This window comes from Lepisosteus oculatus, chromosome 20 (assembly GCF_040954835.1).
Source record: "Lepisosteus oculatus isolate fLepOcu1 chromosome 20, fLepOcu1.hap2, whole genome shotgun sequence".
NCBI classification, from domain to species: domain Eukaryota; kingdom Metazoa; phylum Chordata; class Actinopteri; order Semionotiformes; family Lepisosteidae; genus Lepisosteus; species Lepisosteus oculatus.
The window spans coordinates 10,821,156-10,846,853 of record NC_090715.1 but is presented as its reverse complement, the minus strand read 5'-3'; the positions used below and the strand labels follow the sequence as shown (position 1 = coordinate 10,846,853).

At 37.3% G+C, this 25,698-nt stretch overlaps 1 protein-coding gene across 12 annotated transcripts in view; it reads right to left on the bottom strand.

Moving 5' to 3' along the window:
• The window catches only part of LOC102690035 (serine/threonine-protein kinase Nek11-like), a 60,186-nt gene extending 35,970 nt beyond the window's left edge, over window positions 1–24,216 (bottom strand). For 8 of the 12 annotated variants that reach the window (XR_001480913.2, XR_001480912.2, XR_001480915.2 and 5 more), the window contains exons 1-6: window positions 23,338–23,491; window positions 21,407–21,582; window positions 12,161–12,326; window positions 9,006–9,124; window positions 8,129–8,193; window positions 7,128–7,254 (exon numbers count right to left, since the gene is read on the bottom strand). Coding sequence is in view for 7 of the 12 variants with exons in the window: in XM_015368328.2 (XP_015223814.1) it covers window positions 7,128–7,254; window positions 8,129–8,193; window positions 9,006–9,124; window positions 12,161–12,326; window positions 21,407–21,552 (623 nt within the window). In the remaining 5 variants the exon portion in view is untranslated. Of the gene's footprint in view, window positions 1–7,127; window positions 7,255–8,128; window positions 8,194–9,005; window positions 9,125–12,160; window positions 12,327–21,406; window positions 21,583–23,337; window positions 23,492–23,721; window positions 23,777–24,016 lie in introns of those variants that run through there. The other 4 variants (XM_015368329.2, XM_015368331.2, XM_015368330.2 and 1 more) reach the window with 4 other exon arrangements.
• Window positions 24,217–25,698: the final 1,482 nt, after the last annotated feature.

Below are 25,698 nucleotides of genomic sequence, written 5' to 3'. Positions count from 1 at the left end.
TGTTTTTCAAAAGGATGTCCTAGATATTCCATCTGGCACATCATGATATTCAAAGCCCAAACAGTATCTCCACTGTGATGTAATTCAGTGAAAAACATAAAAAGAATCTGAATATCCTTTCTCTTGCAGGTTCATCCAGAGTGTACGAAATGTGATTATTAGAAATCCAGTGTTTGCAAGAAACAACACAAGATGCATGTGCTGCACACAAATTAAATAACATGTTTGAAAACTCTGCAGATTGGTAAGAGAACAAGAGCCCTATCTCTGTAACAACAGTCTCAACCACACATCTTCACACAACAACAAAAATGTTGTATTACATATCTTGAAGGATTTTGCAAAACTAACTCAAAAGTGGAGATGGCTTTCTTGGCATTGCATGTATATATTCCAAAACATGCAGTTTGTAGTGTGCTTTCTTTCTGCTCTCCCTGCTGTGTCTGCAACAGAGATGCCCCTGTCTCTGAAAGTCAGCGGCATCCAAGAGTTGAAAATGTATTTTGAAGTGCTGCTGTTTGTACCATAGTTTTGAATTCTCTGGTTGTCACATCCCTAGAACTGTTTCAGGTACAGTACAGAATTAGCTGTCTCTTTTGCTTTAATGCTGAGTTAATTCTATGCAGCTCTGCATGTGGCAGATCTTTTATGCACACTCCGTTATGTGTGCTCAGAACTGCAGTGAATTTCACATGCTAACAAGGCACTTTGGCATGTCTCCCTTGTACAGTTGTGAGCCCCTCCTAGGAGGATGGTTACAATTTCTTGATTCCTGGCCTAGATATTATACTTTCCTTAGATTTATCTATGTAGATTTTTGGTTTTAACCAGAGCTGACTTCGTTCTTACATCCTGGATTGGGCTCTTCCTTGAATTATCTATGAATATTTTTAAAATAATAACTTCTCAGGACTCCAAGTTCCTCTTTGTGACATCATCTTTATCAATAATTTGATGTACACAAACACAGATCTACATTCTGTTTAACTGCACCATTCATCTTAAATTTGAGATACTGCTATAGTAGAACATACACATACTTGTTAACACAAAACAAAAAGCAAAGCCGCAAGACAGAAGTGGATTATGGGGTAATATTATGTACAATAACAGTATCAAGGATCAAACAGAAAAAATCTTTGGCAGAAACATTTTTTCAAGATAATAACAATAATATCTGTGTTTATAAAAAAAAAGCAGAAGAACCACCAAATTCCTTTGAACAGACTTTGAAAATCCCATAATGAGTGCAGTAAGCTGATATGCTGTAGTTCAGGTAACAGAATGAGAAACTGTGTGAATAGATATTTATAGTCTTCTACAGAACTTCTAAATTAAACCTCCAGACTGTGTCAGTATCAAATGAAATTGAATATATTATACAGATTACCACTAATTCTCAAAAAGTAAGGTATTCATTCTCCTGATCAGAAACAAATATTGAATGTTTAGAGGAATAAAACTAGTTATATAAAATGACATGCCTCAGTTATTAATAGCAAATGTTCTATTTTTCAGAATAGAACACTATAGAACAGAATAGAACACTTACCAGCAGCCATATCACCCTGAAACTCACAACTGGCAACCCACTGAAGCTCAGCAGGTGTGAGCCTGGTCAGTACCTGGATGGGAGACCTCCTGGGAAAAACTAAGGTTGCTGCTGGAAGAGGTGTAAGTAGGGCCAACAGGGGGCGCTCACCCTGCGGTCTGTGTGGGTCCTAATGCCCCAGTATAGTGACGGGGATACTATACTGTAAACAGGCGCCGTCCTTCGGATGAGACGTAAAACCGAGGTCCTGACTCTCTGTGGTCATTAAAAATCCCAGGGCATTTCTCGAAAAGAGTAGGGGTGTAACCCTGGCGTCCTGGCCAAAATTTCCAATTGGCCCTTACCAATCATGGCCTCCTAATAATCCCCATCTATGAATTGGCTACATTACTCTGCTCTCCTCCCCACTGATAGCTGATGTGTGGGGAGCGTTCTGGCGCACTATGGCTGCCGTTGCATCATCCAGGTGGATGCTGCACACTGGTGGTGGTGGAGGGAAGTCCCCATTACCTCTAAAGCACTTTGAGTGGAGTGTCCAGAAAAGCGCTATATAAGTGTAAGCAATTATTATTATTATTACTATATGCAATTGCAATATATGCAGAATTTTATTTTCACTTTGTCAGTTGATTCCACTCTAAGTGTAATCTGAGAAATACTGTATATGCAACATGTGAGGCCTTCCATATTAATGATGTGCATTAAAGATCCAGTACACATCAGTTTTCTGGTGGATGGCATGGACTCATAGAAAGTGAATCGTCAGAATTAAAGGATGTGCGCTATTCCTATCAGCACATGGTGTTTCTGCAACTCAACGGGAAGTGGCCTGTGTTCTGGCATGCAGCAAATGCATCAAAAGAATGCGCGTTTAATTATTGTGTTCTACTCCTTGTACAGAAAAAGTTTGCTGTCCAAATACATCAAAGGATATTATGAAACAGACCGTGAGCCACCACTTGAAAAGCTCTCTGCATTTCAATAGTTCCTACACCCACATGGAGTGCTGAAAAGCAAATTAACAAAAACACAGCACAATGATCCTATTGCCATTGTCCATGTACTAACATACTCCAATACAGCTGTGTCTCAGTCTTATTGCATGTATTCCCATCCATAGGAGAGATTTGGACTGTTTATGATTTATACATACTGTACAGTACGTGTTTCTCACGTATTATCTCTATGCATAAATGCACATTGATACAGTCTAGTTCACAAACATAAATACAATTGAAAAGGCATTTGAAAGAAAATAGTAATTCTGCATGGAAACACTCTGACAATGATATCTGCATATAATAACACATTTTTATATGTATTTTACAGAACAAACGTAGTTTCCAAAGATAAGGTACTTCTTTTTGATTTCCCTTTTGATCACTGTTTGTATAGTCTAAGTAATTGCAACAGTGCTCCGTGATAATTTGTTGTGAACAACACTAAATAAAAATAAATTGGACTGAAATTCAATAATGTCATGCAAAAAAGTATATTGCTTTGCAAATGCAACATTGAGTCTAAAGGTTAACAGCTGTAGATATTTCAGATTAGAATCAAGATTTAATTGAAAACCCACAGATACTGGTATAAGATTTCAGTTTTATTGACACTATTTATATATAAAAAAAAACTTCTCTACATTCAATCACAAGAACTTAGTGTGGGCTTGAGTAAACAGACACACAAAGACCATACATTGAAGGACACGCTTTATACAGTACATGCTTTTTTAATCCACTTGTTATGTAATTAGAATTTATTCTGAAAAGAATAACTCTCTCCCCTGACCTCCGTAGCCACCTCAATCTGTTTCTTTTTTAATTTTCCAAGTACGGGCTTCTTCATTCCTCAATTCTCTTTTCGTCTAACAGCAGAACACATTTGCCTTTTAAGGAAATAAAACAAGGAGATGTAACAATGACTGATCTGGTGACTGCATAGCTACTGTACCTAAAATGTGGTTGCCTCTGAGAACAGCCCATTTGTGACCACACATCTATAGCCGCTGATGAAAATCCCCTCTAATACAGTAGTATTACAAATTATCACTGCAAAGTATCAACATAGTCACAGACTCGTCCATTATTCACATGACAACACTGGGCACAACAGGGAAATGGAGAGGGTAACTGGAAGTACTGTAGGTTGGGAAAAAAAGCAACTGGGAATACCTTTTTTATTCTAAAATAGCCAAACCTGCTAAACCTACCAAGACAGCCATTCTGTAACTTGACTAAACATTTATTTTGAGTAGCCTTTAATTACTTTTCATAAAATATTTAATGTTACTTTTATGTTTTTCACTAAAACACTTTTTTATCTTTAAATGTTAGTGGATCTGTTTACTTTGAGATTATTGTTACTTTCTATGCCTTGCCACAAAGGTATTTGTGCCAGTGGTAATAATTGAGTTATTTTGTTATTATGCCTAGGGTATGGAACATTGCAAATTACTTCCAATCTATTTCTGCCTCAGACAAAAGATAACGTGAGTACACAAAAGCTTTAAAATGTCATAATTCTCTGTGTTATGTAGTTTTAATTATGTAGCCATTTATCACTAATTATTACAAAACTGAAATAACCAATTCAAAGCACCTCAATTAAAAAAAAAATGGGTCCAAAAGCAAATAGTTAAAAGAGGCAGAAAATCCTATTATTTACACGTTTAAGTGTAAGTGAAATTGTTTATTTTCAGTGTGTATTATTAAACAGGCTTGCTGTAACACTGGATTACACATAACAGCTTTCACAAAGATTGCATCCACTGCCTTTGAGCTATAATTTCCTGTTGCTCGTGAAGCCACTGAAACATTTATTTCCACAATTCTCCATAGGTATAGGCGACATTTAATATCTCATTATCACCCTCGCAGCAATCTCGGTCCAGCTGATCAAAACTAGAAGCTGGAAAGCTGATGCTTGTCTGCTTTGATCTTGCTTCACGGCCTTTTGCTTGAACATCAGATAAGACACGAGAAAGAATAGAACTGTTTCTCTTCTATCACAAAGTTTAGTGAACTAAGGAGGCGTCCATCTGTGATATTTAATAATCTATGCAGTTCACCGGGGAATGGGGAGTTAGTCAACAGTGGTATAGTATGTCCAACACCATTGTGTTTAATGTTTTAAAAAGTGTCAGTTCACAAACATCAGTGAAAACCTGTTTTCTGTTGCTCAAAGACATGAAACAATACGGTGAAAACTAATTATATTCAGTGTATAAGCATTTAATTAAGCAATTAAGTCTGTTCGCAATTTAAAGAGAGCCTATAATGTAGTACAGTAACAAAAAACTAATTGATACTTCAAATGCAGAATCTTTCCATCTGCAGGCTCTTTCCTCAAGACTTTACAAACATGTTCTAAAACAGTTATTCACAATAACATTGTCTTGTTTTTACATGTTTTGGGAGACCACAAGCAAGAACTGCTTATGGAATACAAGGAAAAAATAGTATTTAGCTTATCTCAGTTGATGAAGCTTTAAACTGCATTGAACATTTTGGGAGTGTCTAATAATTTCTATCAATACAGGACTCAATTATCCATACCTAAATTCCCATGTTAAACATGCATCTGTTAAAAAAATAAAATAATGGTCAACCCTATCATTGTAGATTTGCTGTCTAGTTAAATTTCACACACCTGACACAAATAAATTAGGTTTCAAATGATACAATGGAACAATGAAAACCAACATGGGGTGCCTGCGCATTAGATTAAATAAACTTCAGAGAGTTGAATGTTTCAGATTCAATACTTTGTTGCCAAGTCACCAAAGTGATTGGAATTCACCCCACTGCAGCCCAAATAAAAACAGAAACAACGCTTTTACATACACAGTACACATTATTTAATCAGTCAATCTTAGGCTCAAGTTTAGAATTAAAAACGATTGTGTGAGAAGCATTCTTTCAATTTGAATAATTGTTCCAATTCCTTTATGATATCCCCTTTTACTTTTGACCCAGGGAATTCCCTTTATTTCCCAAATTAAAAAAAACTTGACAATTTATATTTATTGTTTTCCTAATTAATCCCATCCAGTTCCTTCAAATGTCTTTCTAAATGTCTTTTTGCACCCATAGTTTTAACTCCCTGAGATGACCATGAATTAAAGAATTACCATCAATTGTCTATCAGAGCTGAGAGAGGGTGCGGAGATATTCACCTTAAAAAACCCATCAGACGTCATAAATTGGTTACTTTCTTACTTTCATGGAAAGAAAATGAAATATTGGTTTGCACTGGTTTCTGATCATAGATATTTCTGTCTAAAATGGCTACATTTAAGCATATCTTGACAGCTGAAACACAGATAGGGGAACAGGTGGCCTTGTAAAGATGGCTGATCAAGTAGTGCATTCATGCATATTAAATTGGTTCAACATCTTGTAAAAGCCAGGCTGTACTGCAATGGGAAAAAAAGACGTATTGTAAAGATATGCTTGTGTAGATGGAATTTTTTTAATCATATAAAGCAGCAGTAGTGTTAGCAGACAAACTGATGATGTGACTTGACGCATCGGAGCCCATTTTCCTTTCTGCCTCTCGTAGCATTGATATGGTGTTAGAACCACAAGTCACGCTATTCTCACCCAGAACAAGAGAGCACTGGCATTCCGTCTTGCCTTGTCACTTTAATGAGCTGAGCTGGACTTGAATAAATTACAATCATAATATAAATGAAATTAAGCCTCATTTGAATTTATGACTTTCTAATCTCATGTCTCCTCATACAACTATCACGCACATAGGAAATTACATTCTGGCACCATGTTTCTAATACAAGGATGGGGCTTGAGGCTTACTTTTGTAAATATTTTTTCCATCTAATTATCATTTTCATTTCTAAAGAGGACTTTCTGAGACTGTGTTCATATATCATGTCTCAGAAAAAAATCTGCTTTTATATATTTTTATTTCCACTTAATTTTATTATCTTTCTATACTTTCTTTTTACCTACTGTACGCTAACACCAAGATAACTTAATACACTGGGATTTATGCAGACACCTTTCCAATAAAAAATAGAAAACATAATAAGTTACACAAAAACTCTTGAGTTTGACAGAAGAGGCCCGTTTAAGTTGTATCATTAGTCTGGGACTATTATTTCACTCAGACGTCAGATTTTTCACAGTGTTGTTGAATTAATGGGCAGGGTTTCCTTCTCTGTTTCTGTTTCTGTTTCAAAGAAACTTAGTAATGTGTACTGTAGGTGGTCAGTTTTGGTCCTGAAAAACTGTTATCCAAGTTAAGTTGGTAAAAAGAAGTACATGTGTTCTAACTCTTTGTGTATAATGCTAATTAAGGACTACCTCTAAAACCTGCTTAAGATATAATTATAAAGAAGTTACAGTTGGTAGTTGCATCGGCATTCATAGGCTGCAATGGAACAGGTAAGTTAATTCCAGGCTGAAAAGAAAAGAGACACAATGTTTCAGCTGTGGAGCCTTCTTCAGGTGTGTGCATAAAACTACATAGGACTTAGACTGATCACTTCTAAAAAATGATACACATGGACTCTTTTAATAATGCAGGAACAAAAACAAAGAATGTGTCTCACCACATATCGGACTTGGCGTCATAGCCAGAGGAGGTGAAGATCTCTGGACTCATATAATGGGGTGTGCCAGTGAAGGTGGTGGCGCAGTCCAGTGAACCAGACAGAATACGGGACACACCGAAATCACCTGGGGGAGGCGGAATGGATATACTTACACGCGAACTGCAGAATCTACATTAGCAACTAGGTGATAACAACAACTTCAGTAATTCATTCATCATAACAGAAACCCCATAATTTAAAGATCTTTATCACATTTCCAGCTCTGTAACAAATGATTGCAAGTCAGCATGGCTTCAGTTAAAAACTCACTGTTATTTGTAGATCTCACAAGCATGGTAGACACTACAGTTTAACACACATACTGTACAGTATGAATTCCAAGGCTGTTCAGAAGCATTAATGGTGTGACTCTCAGTCAGGCCTCAAGTCTGACAATGGCCACTGCAGACCCGACCTGCTTGTGGAGCAGGAAACAGTACAGAATTCAGCTCTTTAACTGACCCCTATTCTCAGATTTGTCTGGAGTACATACAGTATATATTGTATGTAAGGGCTTTGAATGCAAAACAAAATGCCAAATATTTAGTAAAAGTTACAAACAAGAGGAGTCAATTCAGTCTGTTGCTTGTTTGGCTGCTGACTAGTTTCTACAATTTTCATTGACTAGAGCATCTCATCCAGCTGTTTCTTAAACTTAAAAACATTCATTTCAGTGTGTCACACACAGAGTACTTCCTTTTAGCTGCAACATTGCTTCAACACTTTTCTTTAAATTGTTCTTAATACAGTACTAGGTAGTCTTACTAAAGTGTCAGGACACATAAAGCTGTCAGAGGGAAAAGTATGCTGTATATATTCAGTAGCATTTGCAAGGATACAAAAAAATCTATTCTTACTTGTAATGCTTATGATCGCACTTGACAGCTAAACTTTTATGTAAACGTTACGAAAGACACCTGTGCATGCATTCATATTCTCCCATGTATTTCACCACTTACCAATCTTGATCATAAAATTCTTTAAAAAGATATTCTTAGTTTTCAGATCTCTGTGGAGGATGAGCCTGAAACATAAAGGTTTGAAATAAAAATGTGGAATATTAATAATGAAAATGCATTTATCAGGAGCCAGTAATGATGAATTCATACCGTATTATGCAGTATCTGATTCACTGGTGGGGCCATGGTGGGGAGACAGAGCTTGGGACAGAGCCTGCCTGAATGCTCAGGGCCCCTCACCTCTGCGATCCTTCCATGCCCACTACCCAGGCAAGCCCCATCCAGTGCCCGGAGCTCGCCCTCTGAGGAGGGGGGTACTGTATTGCTCGTACCCGGGTCAATCCGGCTGCAGCCAGTGGTCAATCAGCAGATCAATCATCCAATCTGCCTGCCCGCATTTCAGCACGGTATGGCAGATTGTCAATTCCACCGAGTCATAACTAAACAGCACTCACCTCATTAACACCAGGGTACTTGTTCACTGTCCTCTAACTTTGCAGCGCTTATTTTGAAATTATTCTTATTATGAGTCTTGGCTTAGCCGTGCTGCTACAGGCTTCCCCTGCTTCATCTGCCTCCCCTGGATCACCTGTGCTGCCCACCTGCTCTATTCAGCACACGCCACTACAGCCTGACAGTTTGCGTTCTTTAGCTTTCTCTATTCTTCTCTTCCTTGAAGATCCCTCATTCAACCGGGACTGCTGCCCCCACTCCCCCCACGTGTGTACAATGGTCCATGATAATCCAAAATTCAGATGCAGAAAAATTCCTCTGGATTACAAATAAAGATCCTGAGATGAAAAAGATAAAACCTGCTATATGGTATGTAGTTACTGGGCTGTGGTGTTGACCAGTGAAACAGAAGGATTGCTATTACCTTTCATGTAGGTACTGTACTCCCATCAGTGTCTGTATCAACCACTCCAGAACCTGCCCCTCTGGAAAAAGTCTCCCTGTCTCCCAGCGGCTCTTAATTCTGCTGTCCAGATCTCCACACTGATAAAAGGCAAAAACGACATGATGGGAAGTTCTACAACCTAATAATGATAAAAATGTGTTCGGGCTGAACTTAAGATCAGGCTTTTATGAGTCAATGCACTGTTATCTGTTCGGTAGGTGTTTCATAAAATGAGCTGAATTTCTCACTGAACACAAGCTTTCACATTTTCACATTTGCTAAAGAAACGACTGATGATCCTTGAATAAACATTTGGTTGTGCAGAAGCTAGGTTTTTGCTGCCTGATACTGAACATATCCTATTTCCTTTCTCTGCTTCTCACACATCTGGATGCTGAATATGGTCACAAGACCTCATGGATTACAGGATTTCTGAGATGTTGAAAAAAACTGCACATACTGTATATGTCTATGAGAAATGTGTCATCAGTGGAGTGTTAAGGAGTAGAGGGGCTTAAGCAAAGCATTCAAAATTACAACATGGGACATAGTAAAAAAAAAAGTATATGATTATCCTTGGACCCTAGTGTGAAATCAACCTTTACTTGTTTCCCCAGTATAGGGATATTGATTGCCTAATTCATTTAAGGCACTACCAGGAAGAAAATGGTTCATATTTGTTCCACCCATTGCTTGTTTTAAAGGATTAGGATACGTTTTTATCAGTGCCCTTTATCACAGTCATGCTCCGATCCACCGGTGCGGGAGAGATTTTTTTCAGCAGACCTTTATTCCTGGCTTGGGGTTAGGGGTGGGGAGCTGGTGGTTGGGTTTTGATCACCCGACAATGTCATGAGCACAGCCATAATGAAGATGTACAGTGATAATGGAGATAATCTGACAGGAAAAGACCAAGGGTTAGCTGTGCTCCACAAATGTATCCTCGTTTTAAGTATATGTAGCACGTTGGTGAAGCACAGTGAGGGTGTGTGTGTGTCCTTGCACATGTTCATCGCTCCACGTACTGTATTTATAGCTCTTGACTGCCTGCAGCATCAGCTTAGCATTACGATCAGAGTCACTACGGTTTATTCGTGATTGCCGCTGTGCAAAGGCCATCACCTCTTCCCATTTCCACAGCCCACCAAAGATCATTTGCTAGAGGCTTCAGCTGAGTTTTATTTTCTTTCACCATATTATCAAGTAAGCAGAGGTTAATGCATTATTCATGTTTAATAGCATGAGGAGGTAAAAATAACCTACTAGTGTGTCTTGTTTTTAGTATTTATCTCTTAAAAATGTGTATAGTCTATATAATTCTTTTAATGAATGGTTATGAAGTAGCAGTAATATCACTGTACACGTCTCACATGCACGGTAAAACACCTCTTATTAGGCAGGATCATGCACACAGAGTTGAAACACCAGCACAGAAAACAACAAGCATTTACACAGGGGCATCCTCCTCCGCACAGAGACTGTTTAGACAGTGAGCTTGACCCCACCATGTGTCTTTTCCATACATGAATAAAGCCAGAAATAAATCACCCTGAAAGTGTTGGATTGTAGCATGCTGACTACCTTACAGCACAGGCTTTGAATTCTCAAGTTTGTGGGCTCCAAAAAAAAGAATAAAAAAGGCCCGCAAGGTTATGGCTTTAATAACAATAAGAATAAGAAGGCAAATATACTAAATCACACTTAATATTTAAAAAAAAGAAATAATATGTCTTGTATGCTAGCATTAGTGGCTGTTTTTTATTGTCTTATGAGCTGTCATGAGTCTGCAAGTCTTCATGTGTGGGTAAGTGCATGCATATACTGTATGTGATGCACTGTTTCTGACAAGATCAAGCGTCTCAGAAAGATTGAGGCAATAACATTTTCCTCAGCCTGTTCAAAAAGAATGATGAGAATCAATTCAGATCATGTCTAGCATTGTGGGAGACACAGAAAAACTCAATATTGCAGACGTGGAAAGAGTTTATAGATATTTTGGCTTTAACTCTATTGGCTTGAGGGATGACCACCTGTACAGATGAAGAAGTGTTAGACAATAATGCAAGTGGTTTCTACATTGATGGTAGCACTGGGAATGGTAGACATTTTGGTCTACAGGCCTGCATTTATATCCTAGAACCAGTGACTGGCAGGAGTTTGGATTGGTTCACCTGACAAGCTTTCATGATAAACTCCATCATAAAAATGTTTAGCCTACAGGTGACGTGCCAATGGGTTGTTGCGTATTGATTCTGGTAGAAAGAGCAGTCATTCTTTCAGATGATGAAAAACAGGGCAGGTTCTCTGTCATCCGCTTGGGTTTTATTAGTGAATTTTCACCACTGGGTGAAGCAAAGGATTTCAAAATAGTATAAGAAACCTGAATGTGTTGTAAGCCTTTCACAGGGATGACTAGAGGAATTTGTATACAAACTCAGCTGGACACTTAACTGTGTACCCAAACCAACCATGCATCATGAAAACACGTTTTGAAAAGTCTGCTGTTCCTTCCCAACATATTTAGCATATTAGCCAGGCCTGAACAGTAGAGGCCAAGGGAAATGTGACTATTCTAAAGTACATACTGTAAAGTACATTTTAAACTGTTGCTAAATAAAAGTTACCTCTAACCTTTGTAGAACTAGAACCCCTAGAGGAGTCAGTCAATCATCCTTCAGACTAAATCCAGGAAATGTCAGGCCACTCTAAAGAATATGTCAGACCTTTTAAATTAGGTTTTTGAGGCTGTACAGGGGTCATTGATGTATGAATGAGGCAGCTAGTGATGGCCTCCCCATAGACACCCCTCTCCCACAATTAGTTAAGCAATGAACAAATCTATAGTGCATGAGACATCAGATAGCCAGTCTATCCATTTCACAGCTCTCCAGCAATAACAGAATATAACCTCTGAAGCCCGTGGAAACTTAAATCTCTTTCAGGGCAAGCATTAGTATAGGTTTGCCATTTGGGCCAACACTATGGTCAGGGTTAAGCTTCCAGAGTGTAGGTGTTCCATACCTGGAGCATTTCTGTGCAAGATAAGCCTGAGACTGTGTCTTTGCATGTGTGGGCACATCTGAAACACCTTTGCTTGCAGTTTTGGTTGTAGGAGGGAAGCAGGCTCACTGTACCTCGCAGTACTCTGTGATGATGCAGAAGGACTGGAGCTCCACAAAGCTGCAGTAGAAATGGACTATGGCTGGATGGTCCAGACAAGACAGCAGCTGGGCTTCTTTAGCAGACCATACCGTGTCATCTCCCTTCAAGTTCCCCACTGAGATCTGCTTCAAGACTTTCCTGGATGATGGCGTAGAAGGGAAAGAGAGCACAGGCTTACTGAAATTAGCTGTTTGCATTGGAGGACCCAGGCAAAGGATTCTCCTTCTCCAAAAGATTCTCCGATTCCCTTAATCGTAGTTACTGATTGAATTAGTCATTGTAATGGATTTTTTTTTAAAGCATCAGCAAGAAGCAGAGAGAGGAGAACCAGGCAAAGGTTAGGACCTCAGAGGTTAAGGATGGGCAAAAAGAAAGTAAAGGTGCTTTCAGCTTTCAAGGTAGCCTTCCAAATGACAAATAATATAAGTAATAATAGACAAAACATTTTCTATTGTAAACGTACATAAAAGTAAAAAGACTCCTGTGATCATTCAGTCTCCAGCTATTTGGTGGCAATAGAACCACACTGGTTTTCTGACATTTGATCTTCCTAAGAGAAAAATCCACAAGAAGTCTTATTGACTCAACAAGTACAAATAACATTCAGCATTCATGAATCAGAACTGAAAAGCACTTGTTTATCCTATTTCCGCATTCAGATTACTTTAAACAGGTTATTAAACCAACAACCTCTCATTAACTGCATGGATTTTCCAATGGAAAGGCTCTCATTACATTACTGGCTTTCACACAGAGTGGTGCTTTGAAAATTAATGTTGTGTACCAGACTAAAAACCAACCTCGAGTGCTTTGGCAAATTAAGATCTTTTGCTCCTGTCAAACCACTTTCTGTGGGGACACAATAATCACATTAGCAGCTCTTAATGCCCAAATTAAGTAATCAATGCAAAAATTAAAATGCATTATAAAAAGCAACTTTGTAACCTCTTTACTTTTTTGATTAAAAGATAAAACAAATACACTTCAAAATAATACACAGGTATATTAATTATTACATTAGTTATTTTGTTATTATGTGACATTCACACTTGTATTTACTTTTAAATAATTTGACCAGTACTGTAACTGCATTACGTAAATACTGATATGCAAATATAAGATAAGTACAAGATTCACACCTTACAACAATAACATGGCAGGCTATGGAAAAGAACATTAAAAGTGTAATTAACTTAAAATGTAAGTACACCTCTAAATTTCAAGTATTACGCACTGCTAAAGCAATAATTGCAATTTAAGTCAAGTGGTTTATGTGTAAATACATTATTTCAAAGTGTAAATACCACACATTTCCAAGGTAATTACATTGTTAATATATTGTGGTCAAGGTACCTGTATTTATAAGATTATCTGATAAAATGGAGACAATAAATTGTTACAAGAACAAGAGATATTGTATCTAATTACATTTTTCTTGTAATTTAATAATATAAATTTTAGTAAAATACAGTATATATTGTAATGCAACGGGGGTTCAAGGTTTTACACTATTTCAGTCCCAATGTATACAGTAGGTAATGTTCTTGAGCACTTGAACTACTACAGTAACAATGACACACTGTAACACATTTTCCTCTGGCCTTTACCAATCATGGCCTCCTCATATTTCTCATCTCTGAACTGGCTTCATCACTCTGTTCTCCTCCCCACTAAGAGCTGGTGTGTGGGGAGAGAACTGGTGCACTATGGCTGCCATCGCATCATCCAGGTGTGGGCTACACATTGGTGGCAGTGAAAGGGAATCCCATTGTCCATGCTTGTATATTTTTAGAACAATGTTTGTTAACTGATCATTCATAACTCAAGACACACTCAAGAAACTGTAACTTTTCCATCATTCCTAAATCAGCTCTTTAGAGCTGATTGGGCACAGGTGATGTAACATGATAAATATCAAGTACGGTCAAAGTCAGAAAAGAAAAACTCTGAAATAATCCTTTATAATCAAGAGAAAAACAGTTCACTGATGAAGTCACATGCCAAACCATTCAAACACTTACAATTTTATTCTGAAATCCACAGAGAGGCAATGCACACAATAGAAAATAGGTGATACTGTATATGCTCATGCGTTTTTTTGTTTTGGTCAAAAATTGAACAGTTGAATTATGAATATGCAGCAAATTATGAAACTAACAACATGTTGGGATACACCAGTAATCAGTGCATTAAAACAATCAGGCCAGAAATAGAACAAGTCCAAACTGACTGCAATATTCCTCACCTGAGTACTTAGAGTGATTGGAGGACCAGCAATAGTCAAGCTACTATAAGATTGACACATAGGCAGCACTGATAAAGAGATCCAATTAACATCACAGGACTTGTAAGTGCTTGATTAAAGTCATATTTTATGCAAGCATACATTCGGGTGTCATCAGCATAGCAGTGAAAGCTGATGTCATACCTGAGAAGAATCTGACCCAATGGTAACACAGAGATACTGAAAGGAATAGGTGAGAGTCTTGGGGACACCAGATGTATCCAGCTTTGTAGAGGAGAACAGTGACCTTTCTGAACAAGGTTTCAATCACAACAAAGCATTTTCAGTAACAATAACCTTCTTAATTTATTGAGCACTGTCAAAGTCAGTAATAAGGTACAAAAAGGACAAGAGTGGGTATAAATTCAGTGTGGAGTTTATAGAATACATCTGAGTGAAATACCTTGTAGCACAGCAGTGTCTCTCGCTGGGAACTGAGCCAGTTACCCCATCATCTGCAGTCCAGAGCCCTAACCATTACTCTGCACTGCTGCAGGAACCACCACTTTAAATAAAACCCAATATCACCCTTTCAAAATAATATCTCTGTGACTGGCCAGTTCCTCTCACTATCGCCCAATAACTTTTTTAATGCAGACAATTAAAATGAAGGACATTTACCAGAATAATTGAATGGTAGTTCCAAGTCCCCGAGTTGTCTTTTTTCCTTTTTGTTATTTGCAGCTTTCTGCACAATTTTATGTTCTAAAATCTCATTTGCATGACAAAGCAGATAGCACGCTCAATGTTTTTTTTTTCCATACTTCACATTCACTGCACAATATGCTGTTCTGGTGCTTAGAAAAAATCAACACTGTCTTTGAAAAGCTATTTTAGTTCAGGTCATTAGCAGAACAGAACAGGTTCACAGAATCTAATCGTACTTTGTCTCTTAATTACATGGCCAAGAACTGTGCTGTTGCAGGCTATTCAGTGCTGTTATTGTATTTTTAACAATATTAATGGCAAATGTTTGCAGATCTACAGAACTCATATAAAATATGCAGGATGAGCACACGAACAATTTCTCCCGAATGAGCAGCCCACTGAACGGGAATGCCGTCAAGATGTATCATGTTATCATCCTGTTTAATATATTTTGGGGTGAAGTTTTGATAGACATAAGTTAGATTAATTCCAACATGCTTCACTGATGCCAGAGACATGGCAAATGGAATTACAAACTACTTTTTAAGAAAAACAAAATTTCTTAGCCCTCCCATGTTGTCAAGTCACTGCTAAATTCCCTTGTATCATATCTGAAAATAAATGCTTTGTGGTTTTCTTATCAAGGCTTTGAGAAAGAAATGATCCAAGGATTAATTTACACTTTTTGTTAGGCATATACTCTTTTGCATTTAGCATGACAATAGTCTTGGAGAAAAATAACTTTCTTTTTGCAATTTACTTCAGAATGCAAGGGTTGTCTATTAAAAAGACAGTTGGTGTGTGATGTTAATAAAACAAAATCCCTGAAACACTGTATTTTTGGGCTTGAGTGAAGGTCCTTCCAGGGCTAAAGGGTATGTCACACTGACAGTCTGGAGGAAAAGAACAGTTTTAGTCTTGAAGAGAGAAAAGTGCGAGGCAACATGATATTCAAAATCCTCGAGGATACCAACAGAGTGAAACCAGGATGAACAGTGAAACACAAACCAAAGGACACAAGTGGCAACTATAAAGAAGTGTGTTTATAACTGAAAAGAGGGGACGCTTTTGCCAAGGTATTGTGGGAGTGGAATAGGGAACAAGCAACTCAGGAATATTGTCTTTCAAGAAAAGACTGGATGAGATCCTTTCATCAATTAGTAATTAAATACCAAACAGGATAGATGGATGAACTGGCCTTCTCTCGTATATAATTGTTCTTATATGTGAAAATGCATGCAAATAAAATTCCTCATTAACTGTATTGTTCAAATGCACCCACACCCATAGTCCATGGGTACCAAAGATGTTAGGGTGTTAACAGAAAATACATAGCTGGCAATTATAAACAACAGTACTGCATGGGTTCCAACTCTGTGGAAAAGTTTCATTGTTTCTGACAAAGTATTGTAGAGTGGAAGTGGTAATATGGGCAAGGCTCTTAAAACTTCAACTCTGCTCTAGCACACTAAATCTAACAAACAAACACAGCAATTTGTGTAATTGCACAAAAAGGTGGAACAATAAGGCACCTCTTCTCACCTCTCCTATGAAGAGGGTACTCCACTATAAATACACAGGTCACAATTATATAAGCACCTGTCATCTGTGTGTTGTCCATTCTGACAGGTTCTTGTTATTAGGTGGAGTGCCTGTCAGTTTGAATACACATAGCTGATTGTTATGACATAAACCGTCATGATAAAAAAAAGTGTCAATGAGTCACACAAGTTTCAGAAATTTCATCTGCCTACCATCAGTTCTTAACATCAGGCGTGAGTCACTATCCACTCATGAAAGAAAGAGGTAAACAAGAAACGCAGAAAATAAATGACCAGGAAATGAGAAACCTTTCTATGAACATCAATAGCTACTGAGCTTTTACAATCAACAGGCCCAGGCAACCTTTATCATCGATAATAAAACACATATTTTCACAGCCATGATTCTACCATTCTATCATTCTACAACTCACGTTCAGTAAAAAAGTAAACTGAAAAAAGTAAACTGCTGATATTACGAAAATCAAATATGAACAACCTAATGGCTTTAATAGTTTTTAATTGTGAGGAAAAAAAGCTTGTTGATTTTGTCTCTTCAAAATCAATGAGCAGGCCAAGATCCTAAAACCCACAGTCATATTTATGGATCAGAAGTGTGTGCGAGAGAATCCAAACAAAGGAATGGGATCCTGAAAGGCGACAATATTTTCAATAAGAATGTAACCACCTTGAAGCACAGGGTGTTTTAAAATGAATAACTAATGCAGGTTGTACGACAACATTACAAAGAGTTGTTAACATCATTTCTCTTGCGCTAAGAACTGGCATGGGCAACTGCCAGGGTCAGGGTACTGCTGCTTGCTTGCATTGTGCCAAGGATTGGAGTCTTTGACATTATTAGAAAGAGGAACAGTCTAATCTTCAGGTAATTTGTGTACCTTGGTGTCGAGATCAAGATGGAGTCTAAAAAAAAGTTTCTAGGATTAATGAGGCCATGTTCAACAGCACAGCAAATCACCATGCGGGGACAAGAGATAAGCCAAGGGTTTTTTTTTTCATGTGGCTCATAAAATAAAAAATGTATGTTTTGTGATAATTACAGAACACCAGCAAATATAATCTCCTTTATTCTCATGTCAGGCACAAATGATGTATCCTTTTTTTGTCCAAGAAATATTAATCTGAGGCAACTCAGATGTGCTCTTTTTTCATTTTAAAGATAAATGTAATGTATCATAAAATAAGATTAAAAATCAGACAAACTCAAGGTGATATTTCATCTTTAAAAAAACACATTAAAATGTGCTGCATTTTTTATCTTATCCTGGTATGTGTTTAACTGCCTTTTAAGTTCTAGTTGATATCACCAATTTTAAGTTAATGTCATTTTCCATATGGATTAAAACATACAGCTTCACCGGAATTGTAAAATAAAGATGAAATCATCTCATATTTATATATCGGGAATCTTATTTTGTGCTGATAAAATACAGCCAGTTGATATTTTTAGGTATGGAGGTGTTTCCATCTGAAAACAATAGCTTAGTAAATCTGTTAAAAAGATAACATATGTATTCATATATAGATTAGGGTGTGATTGTGCCCTGATATGTGTAACAATTTCTCTTTCCCAGCAGAGAACAACCCCTTCCATTAACACATTAGAAAGCTATTTGTCAGTTCTAAGGTAACAATTAACACATTACTTTAAGATTACCAAACCTAAATATTGGCAGAACTGTCTGTTTTCTTAGTAGAAGTGTAGATATATACATACAAAGTAAATGATGAGTTCATAATGTATATATAAACGAGAGTAATTTAATTCTGTCAGTAGGCCCTAATATAATAATTTTTAACTCCCTTGTTGTGCTGGCCATAGGTCATAATAATCTTGGTCATTACAGAATATAGATTGCTTACTTTTACACTACAGTCTTAAAGTTTTATTAGTGTTTAGATGGTATGTTTTGCTTCTTCAATAATTTTCCAATAATTCATGAAACTGGTTTTCACTGTTCATTAACCTTCTAATGCAGTGCAATGATAAATGAAAAAGATAATAATGGATATTAATAAAAAAAAGAAAAACAAGAAGAGATCATCTAAGAAACTCCAATTATTTATCCCTTCCCATAAAAAACTGCTGATTCCTGCCTGGTCTGTGTCCCTAAAATAGTTTTTTAATGTTTATAATCACTATTTCCTGAACTCAGAAATGGACAGCGCAGTGGTCAACACTGCTTCAACAAGACTAAGCCTTCTGTGAAGCTCTATCTTAAAGTCATTTTCCCAGCAGGAAGGGGTATGTTTATAACGATTTGTTCAGACACCTCACAGCACGGCTCAGCCAGTCAAAATGAGGAATTACTGTAGCTCAATATGAGGTTCATGCTGGAATGTCGTGTTTGATGCATGCAGTTCTCACAATTCTAATGAATAACCAGAACAGAATGTCAGGACTGGAATAATAGAGACACTATTGGATAATCTGTCATGCATTAATGGGGATGTCCTGAAAAATCAGTTGTCTTTCTTGATTCCACCTTCAAAAATGTTATCACTGTTTAGGTGTATTTCACCATGTTTTTGTCATGATTAAAAGAAATCAGCATTCAAGGCAGGCACTACTAGACAGTCTCGTATTCTGTACCAATCCCCACTTTAAGTGGATACTACTGCAGTTAAATGAGGTTGTAACATATCTGGCTGAAGAAATTTGAAAGACTTCCAGGTAGCAGTGGTTGAAATCAAGATCGTCGAATTCTGGCCCTCAACAGTCATGATCTATAAGGTCATTAAATTGTCATCATCTTAAGATATCTTATTTGACACAGTTTAGCTACCTTTCCTCAGGCATTAAGTTGTCAATGATATAGTGAGCATTAAAAGAAATGAATCAATTAGAACTCCAACAAATTCACAGCTGTTATCAGGAAAACAGCAATCTTTTCATAGAAAGTGTACTGTTTTACAGGATTAAAAACTGCTGACTGCAAACACCCCAGACTGTAAGAGACTGCACTGACTTACTCCAGTTTCCAACATTTCAATTTCACATTGGTTGTTTTATGCAAAGGCTAAATGATAAGGAATATTGTGTGAAATACATTCGATGTTTTTCTTTCCTGGTTTTTCACTGGTCTTAACATTCAACAGGTTAAGTAATCTTAAACATTGCACAATGCACAATTCACCTGTGAAAATCAGCTCTCCTACAAATTAGGTGATTTAGTCTTGCTTACGCAAAGGGTGTACTCAACTGTATCACGGTCAGTTATGAATAGCAGATTAAGCAAAACGGTGACAATTTTATCAATAAGTAAAATCAAAATACTTGATTTTTCTAAAATCACAGATACATAACAGAGTAAAAGCTTTCTATAAGCTATATAAGGACAGAAAACCTCTGGCCCTCAGCCCCAGAAAACTAAGTATTTGCTTTTTTTTCCACAAGAATCTAATAGCTGCTTTACTACTCTGCTGCTTCAAATAAATCTCAGAATAGGAGAAAATGCCATTTTATATTGTTGGTGAATGAGAACACCATAGCTAGCAATAAAAAACTAAAGGAGCACTCACTGCCAGGCCTCTGCAACAAATTAGAAGGGTTCTTGTTTCTACCCATTACCATACTGACTTTGTTATGTGCACTTGTTTAGCACTGAAGTTCAAAGGTAAATCTGGAATCATAAATCTGTTGTGCCAGTGAGTGATACAGTATGTGGCAATAATCTGTGAGCTGCAAGTTAAAGTTATTTTTTTAATTCTTAGTCATCACCAGCCCAATTGAAATAATTTTAATTTACACTATTTAAACTAAACAACCTTCTAGCAACCCCCTGGGTACAGACAATATATTCATCATTCTCACAGTTGTTACCTGTCATTATGGTGCTTTCTGAGAGTGACACTTAGCCTTAGCAAAAATCCTTCAGCGTCCTCCAAATCTCAAATTACCTGATGACAAGCTTGGAGAACATGACAGAACAAATGCCAACAGTTCAGAAGGGGCTTGTGAATCACACAGTAGGAGAGATTTCACAATCACTAGACAAAGCCTACTGGAATCTCTGCCTAGCTACATTGTGCTGTTTCTGTGCTTAATGATACAGTACCTATTAGTAACTAAGAGACAGACACTTAAAATTTTAAGAGTATTTTTAGTCAGATCAAAAAACCCACAAGCTTGACAATGCTCATTATTTTTCAATAGTAGATTTTGATTTGGATTTTTCTTTCATGTAAAAGGCAGAATGCTTTGAAAGATATGTAAACATTTCCATACATTGTTTTTCATGTCTTACTAGCAGGAAGCACCGAAGAAAGGAAGAACAATAAACACTTATTAACAATAAATGTTATACCCGGTAGAGAAACGTGCATACACACGGAGATGCTCTATACACACCCTGATATCTGCACATATTTGATCACATTTTCAATTAATAACATTAACATTTGTAAACATTAAACAAAGCAACTCTGTTTATGGCAAAGCAGTTAAGAGTACCAAAAAAAAAATAATTCACTGTCAAGTTACGGTCTTTGCTTCAGACACAGTTGAAGGCGACCGTTTTTAACTTGTTCTTGCTTAAGCAAAGGCTGCTTAAGGCTTGCTCTTGCTTAAGGCTGTTTCCATATCTCACTTGTGTTGATGATCGATAGTGGCAGGTTTTAAACATTTTGACCGTTGAGCCAATATTACTTTTAAGGGAAAAGCACTCCGCAGCTGTCTGCCAATGCATTGTGTGGTTCAAACAAAGCTGAAGAACAATTCTTACTTTTGCTCTTCAGTCTTGGATTTGGAGTCCAGTACCAGGTAGACTGTGGCAAAGCTCCCACTTCCCAGCTTCCTCTGAAGAGTGTACCTCCCTGCCACAATCATCCCTAGACTGAAAGAGTCTGAGGGGTGCAGGTCTGCTTCCATGTCTCACAAGCAGCTGTTTCGCCTCTGTTGCTGCACACAAAAAAACAAGACCAAAGGACGTCACACACAGCCATTTTGATCATGTTGACAGAATGTAAACATTCGTCATATATTAGGGTGACCATATTTTGGTTTGCAAAACAAGACTACGGGGGGGGGAGGATAATCGACACTCGACACATGCCTCCAAAGTAATGAATCTTCATTACCTTTTCTAATTAAAAAATCAATTTAAACTCTCTTGTTTTTTTATTAAACTTCTTAGTAAACTTTTAAACTGTTGCAGGGTTTGCTGTTTCTCTTTCATAATGGCAAACAAGGAAAAAAAATATAGCACTATTTTAAACAAAGCTTTTGTTTTACATTTTAACACAACAAAAGTCTCAACATCTGAGGAAAAAATGAAGACAACGCAACTTAGGAGGACTATAAGTCCTCATTGGTTGCAAAAATGATAGATTTTAACGAAACATTTTGAAATATAATGAAACAAGTTAAACATTGTTATTTCTCATGGCCATAAACCCCCCCACACACAAAACCCTTTCAAGCTACGCTGCGCGCAAGTTCAAAACATCTACCGGTAATACATGGAACGAGCCTGTGTTTGTTTACAGTCTGAGCAACGAGCAAAACAGAACCCCGGACAGTTTTTGGAACTTTATAAATCCCGGTCGGACCGATATTTTAGGTCTCAATAAGAGGACAAGTCCGGGAAAAATACGGCGTCTGGTCACCATATTAATATTCTAACGCATACGGCCGTCGCACAACCTGTAATGTCGGCCGAGTGCGTTACAATATATTCATTTAACATGTGCTGCGTATGAACTGCACGTTTTAATTATTGAACTGAAATCTTCGTGCAATAATAGAATTGCAACAAAGCCTGATGTTTATGTTTTTTAAGGATAAATTGCTTTGGGGACACAGGTCTGAATCAGGAAGCTCACGAAGTGTGAGACAATTTTATTTACAGAGAACGTAACAGAAAACTCACAGGCGCACTCTGGGGGATACAAGACTTCCCAGGGGCAAAAGGACTCCTACTGCAATGGGGCCAGATGATCATGCACAGAACAGTAACAAAATCAATATAACATAGATGATTTACATACAAAATCCGCCAGTATATCTACAGAGCCCAGTATCCGTTACATGACGATATTGCTAAATCCCCAGATTCCGTATTAAATTACAACGAGTCAGTATTTTTTTATGTCATCTGTGGTTTTATATTTTTTCATTAGGATTTTCTTAGACTGCATTACAGGCTGTACGAAACGTGCTTTATCTTCATGTAGAATACGACCAGAGACAACCCTGTTAACTCAATATACAACATGACTTCATTTAATGTGAAATAAAACGACATTTTATTTTTAAATCAGAACTCTACATGGTTTTAGGGGGCGGATAAAGAATGGGAGCACAAGAAGAAAATTACTGCAGAAAATGAGGTGGCGGAAGAAAATGATTTGGTCAGAAACTTTCTTATTCTTAACACAAACACAAATTCCAACATACCATACAGAGTGTGTGCGGAGGGCATTATTATTATTATTATTATTATTATTATTATTATTATTATTATTATTATTATTATTATTGTTATTGTGTTCTCTTCCACAAACGTGCTTTGAGAGGAATGTCTAAAACAGCTACAGTATGTACTGTACGTGAAATGACTTTTTTAAGGAATTATTATCACTGCTACTGACAATGCTACGACTGCTACTGAATTCCATTAGCTCAAAATGATCTGGGGTAAAACGTGATAATTACTTGAATGTTTCCTTAGTAAGACAGCTGACCCTCAATGTCTGGCTCGGATCCACTCTTCAGTTCGCTTGCTCGTCCGTTACAGTGTGTTGGCCTAAAGGTGTTGCGACTCAGGTGCAGTACTACACGTACTGTAGCTTCTCTAAGTACGCATCTAGTAAGGGCGAGTCAGCGAAAGAGGAGGTGTAGTTAGTTACACGTCACGTTAACGTTTTGTTTATTATTTTTATTATGAAGTGCGCAGTAGGCTATGTAGGCTACCTGTCACTATTTATTGCGGAACGGTCATATTCGAGGCTTGATGATGACCCGTTTAAATAAAAGGCGGAGACGCTGGAGGTTCACATACCCTGTACTGAATGGTTTAGTTTAAATTACTGTACTTACCGAAAACGAGACTCCTGGAGTTTGCAAAAATACTTTTGAGCTCTGTTGTGCACTTCTGAATATAAATTGGCGACCATATAATATATAAATTAGATATAAAACACTATATAGTTTTTAAATGTAAAAAAATCTTCAAAACAAAGTTTAACTAACAAAACACGTTCAATAATTTAGAATGTGTTTAAATCTGATTCCAAATATAAAATATAATTGGAATATGCGACAAAAGAATTAAAATATTTACGAGTCGTATTTCAGCAGGGTAAAAGAGCAGAGATTAACCCGTATGTTTTACCTGGACTACCGGCGTGGTCAGTACAATAAAAATAAAAATCTTGCCGGAGCGTTAATTTTCAATATTCTTCGTGGATGGTTCGTTTGTAGATAGTTTACGGTTAATCATTAATGCTGTTTTATTTTAGTGTACCGGTAGTTTCGCAGACCTATGCATATGATTAAGGTGATGCTCTATGTGAACCTACTGTAGAACCCTGAAGGCTCTCTATTCGCATCCCAGAGAATGTTTTGTTGAGGTTGCCTTGGTAACGTAGGTGCCATATACTACACCTTGCATATCATGAATAATTTATGCCGCAATACAGATCACCTTTGTCACACTAAACGTTCATGCTGTGTGCATTTCAGAATTAATTGTTCGGCATTTTCGTACTCTTTTTGCGTTTTACGTTCTCTCTGGCCGCACGAAATCACACCATCATTATCCCACGTGTCTCTTAAACCAAGCGATAATACACATCAGGAAAATATAGTTACTGTAAATAGTAACTATATCAGTAAATATAGTAGCTTTCAGAATCCGAAAAATTACTCTTCGTTTAACAATATTCCAGTTGGAAAAAAAGAGGCTACAGTGTTTTAAATAGTTTGTATTCATGAACATGTTCAATTATGCTACCTGCACAGACTGGGAAATGAATACTGTGCTTGTAATTGAACAAAATAAATGACCTGCAATAATAATTCCCATTATTAAAATGTTTTTGGTAATTACCTTACTTTTAGAATCCAAAGTCATGCACACCACAAAAATAAAGTAACTGGTTGAGTGAAGAAACCTACAGTATATAGTGCACAATATTCATTTAAAAGAATGATTGGGACGTCTGTGCTATTTAATACCTTAACCATGTATAACATCATCAACAGTAAAACCTTCGTAATGACGTGCTTATGTTTTTCCCTGGAGCTGTAACGTACTAAACAGTGGTCTACAATGCCTTATTTACTTTCTGCAGTTAATAAGAGATAATATAGGGTGGGAGACTAAAAGCAATTTTATTATCTAAATGGTTAAAACTAATGCTGAGTTACAAAATGTTTCTGACTTAGTTTTTTTTCACTTGCTTGTAGCTTTATTCAAAGGACTCATCGAAATGTTTTATCCAATACAAGGTTGCGTAAGAACTGGCTCCTATCTCAGGACGCAACAGCTGGATGGCAGGACACAGCTTGGATGTATGTGATTATTATATAGTTATTATATAATAATATAATAACTATATAGTTATAGTTACTATTATAACTAAATAAATCAGTCCATCAGGGCAGACAGACATAGACACACACACACACTCCCAACAGGGTCAGTTAACCTATCTGTATGTGTTTTGGACCGCGGGAGGAAATCGGAGCACTCAGAGGAACCTCACGTGAATGCAGGCAGAACACACAAACTCCACACAGACAGCACCCCTGGTCCAGAATTGAACCCAGGGCCTCAGCTGGGTGAGGCTACGACACACACACATTTGGGTGTCAAATTAGACATGCCAGTTAAGCTGGGCAGCATGTCATAGGACTGCTAGAGGAAATCCGAGTTTCTCTGAACAAAACTGCAACATCAACAACATGCAAATTCCACACTAGGCAGAGTCTGTGAGGCACAAGGGTAAACCACCACTGTGCACCACTGTGTCTCCCTCTTCAGATGTGGGTCTTATAATTTTGTATTGTGGT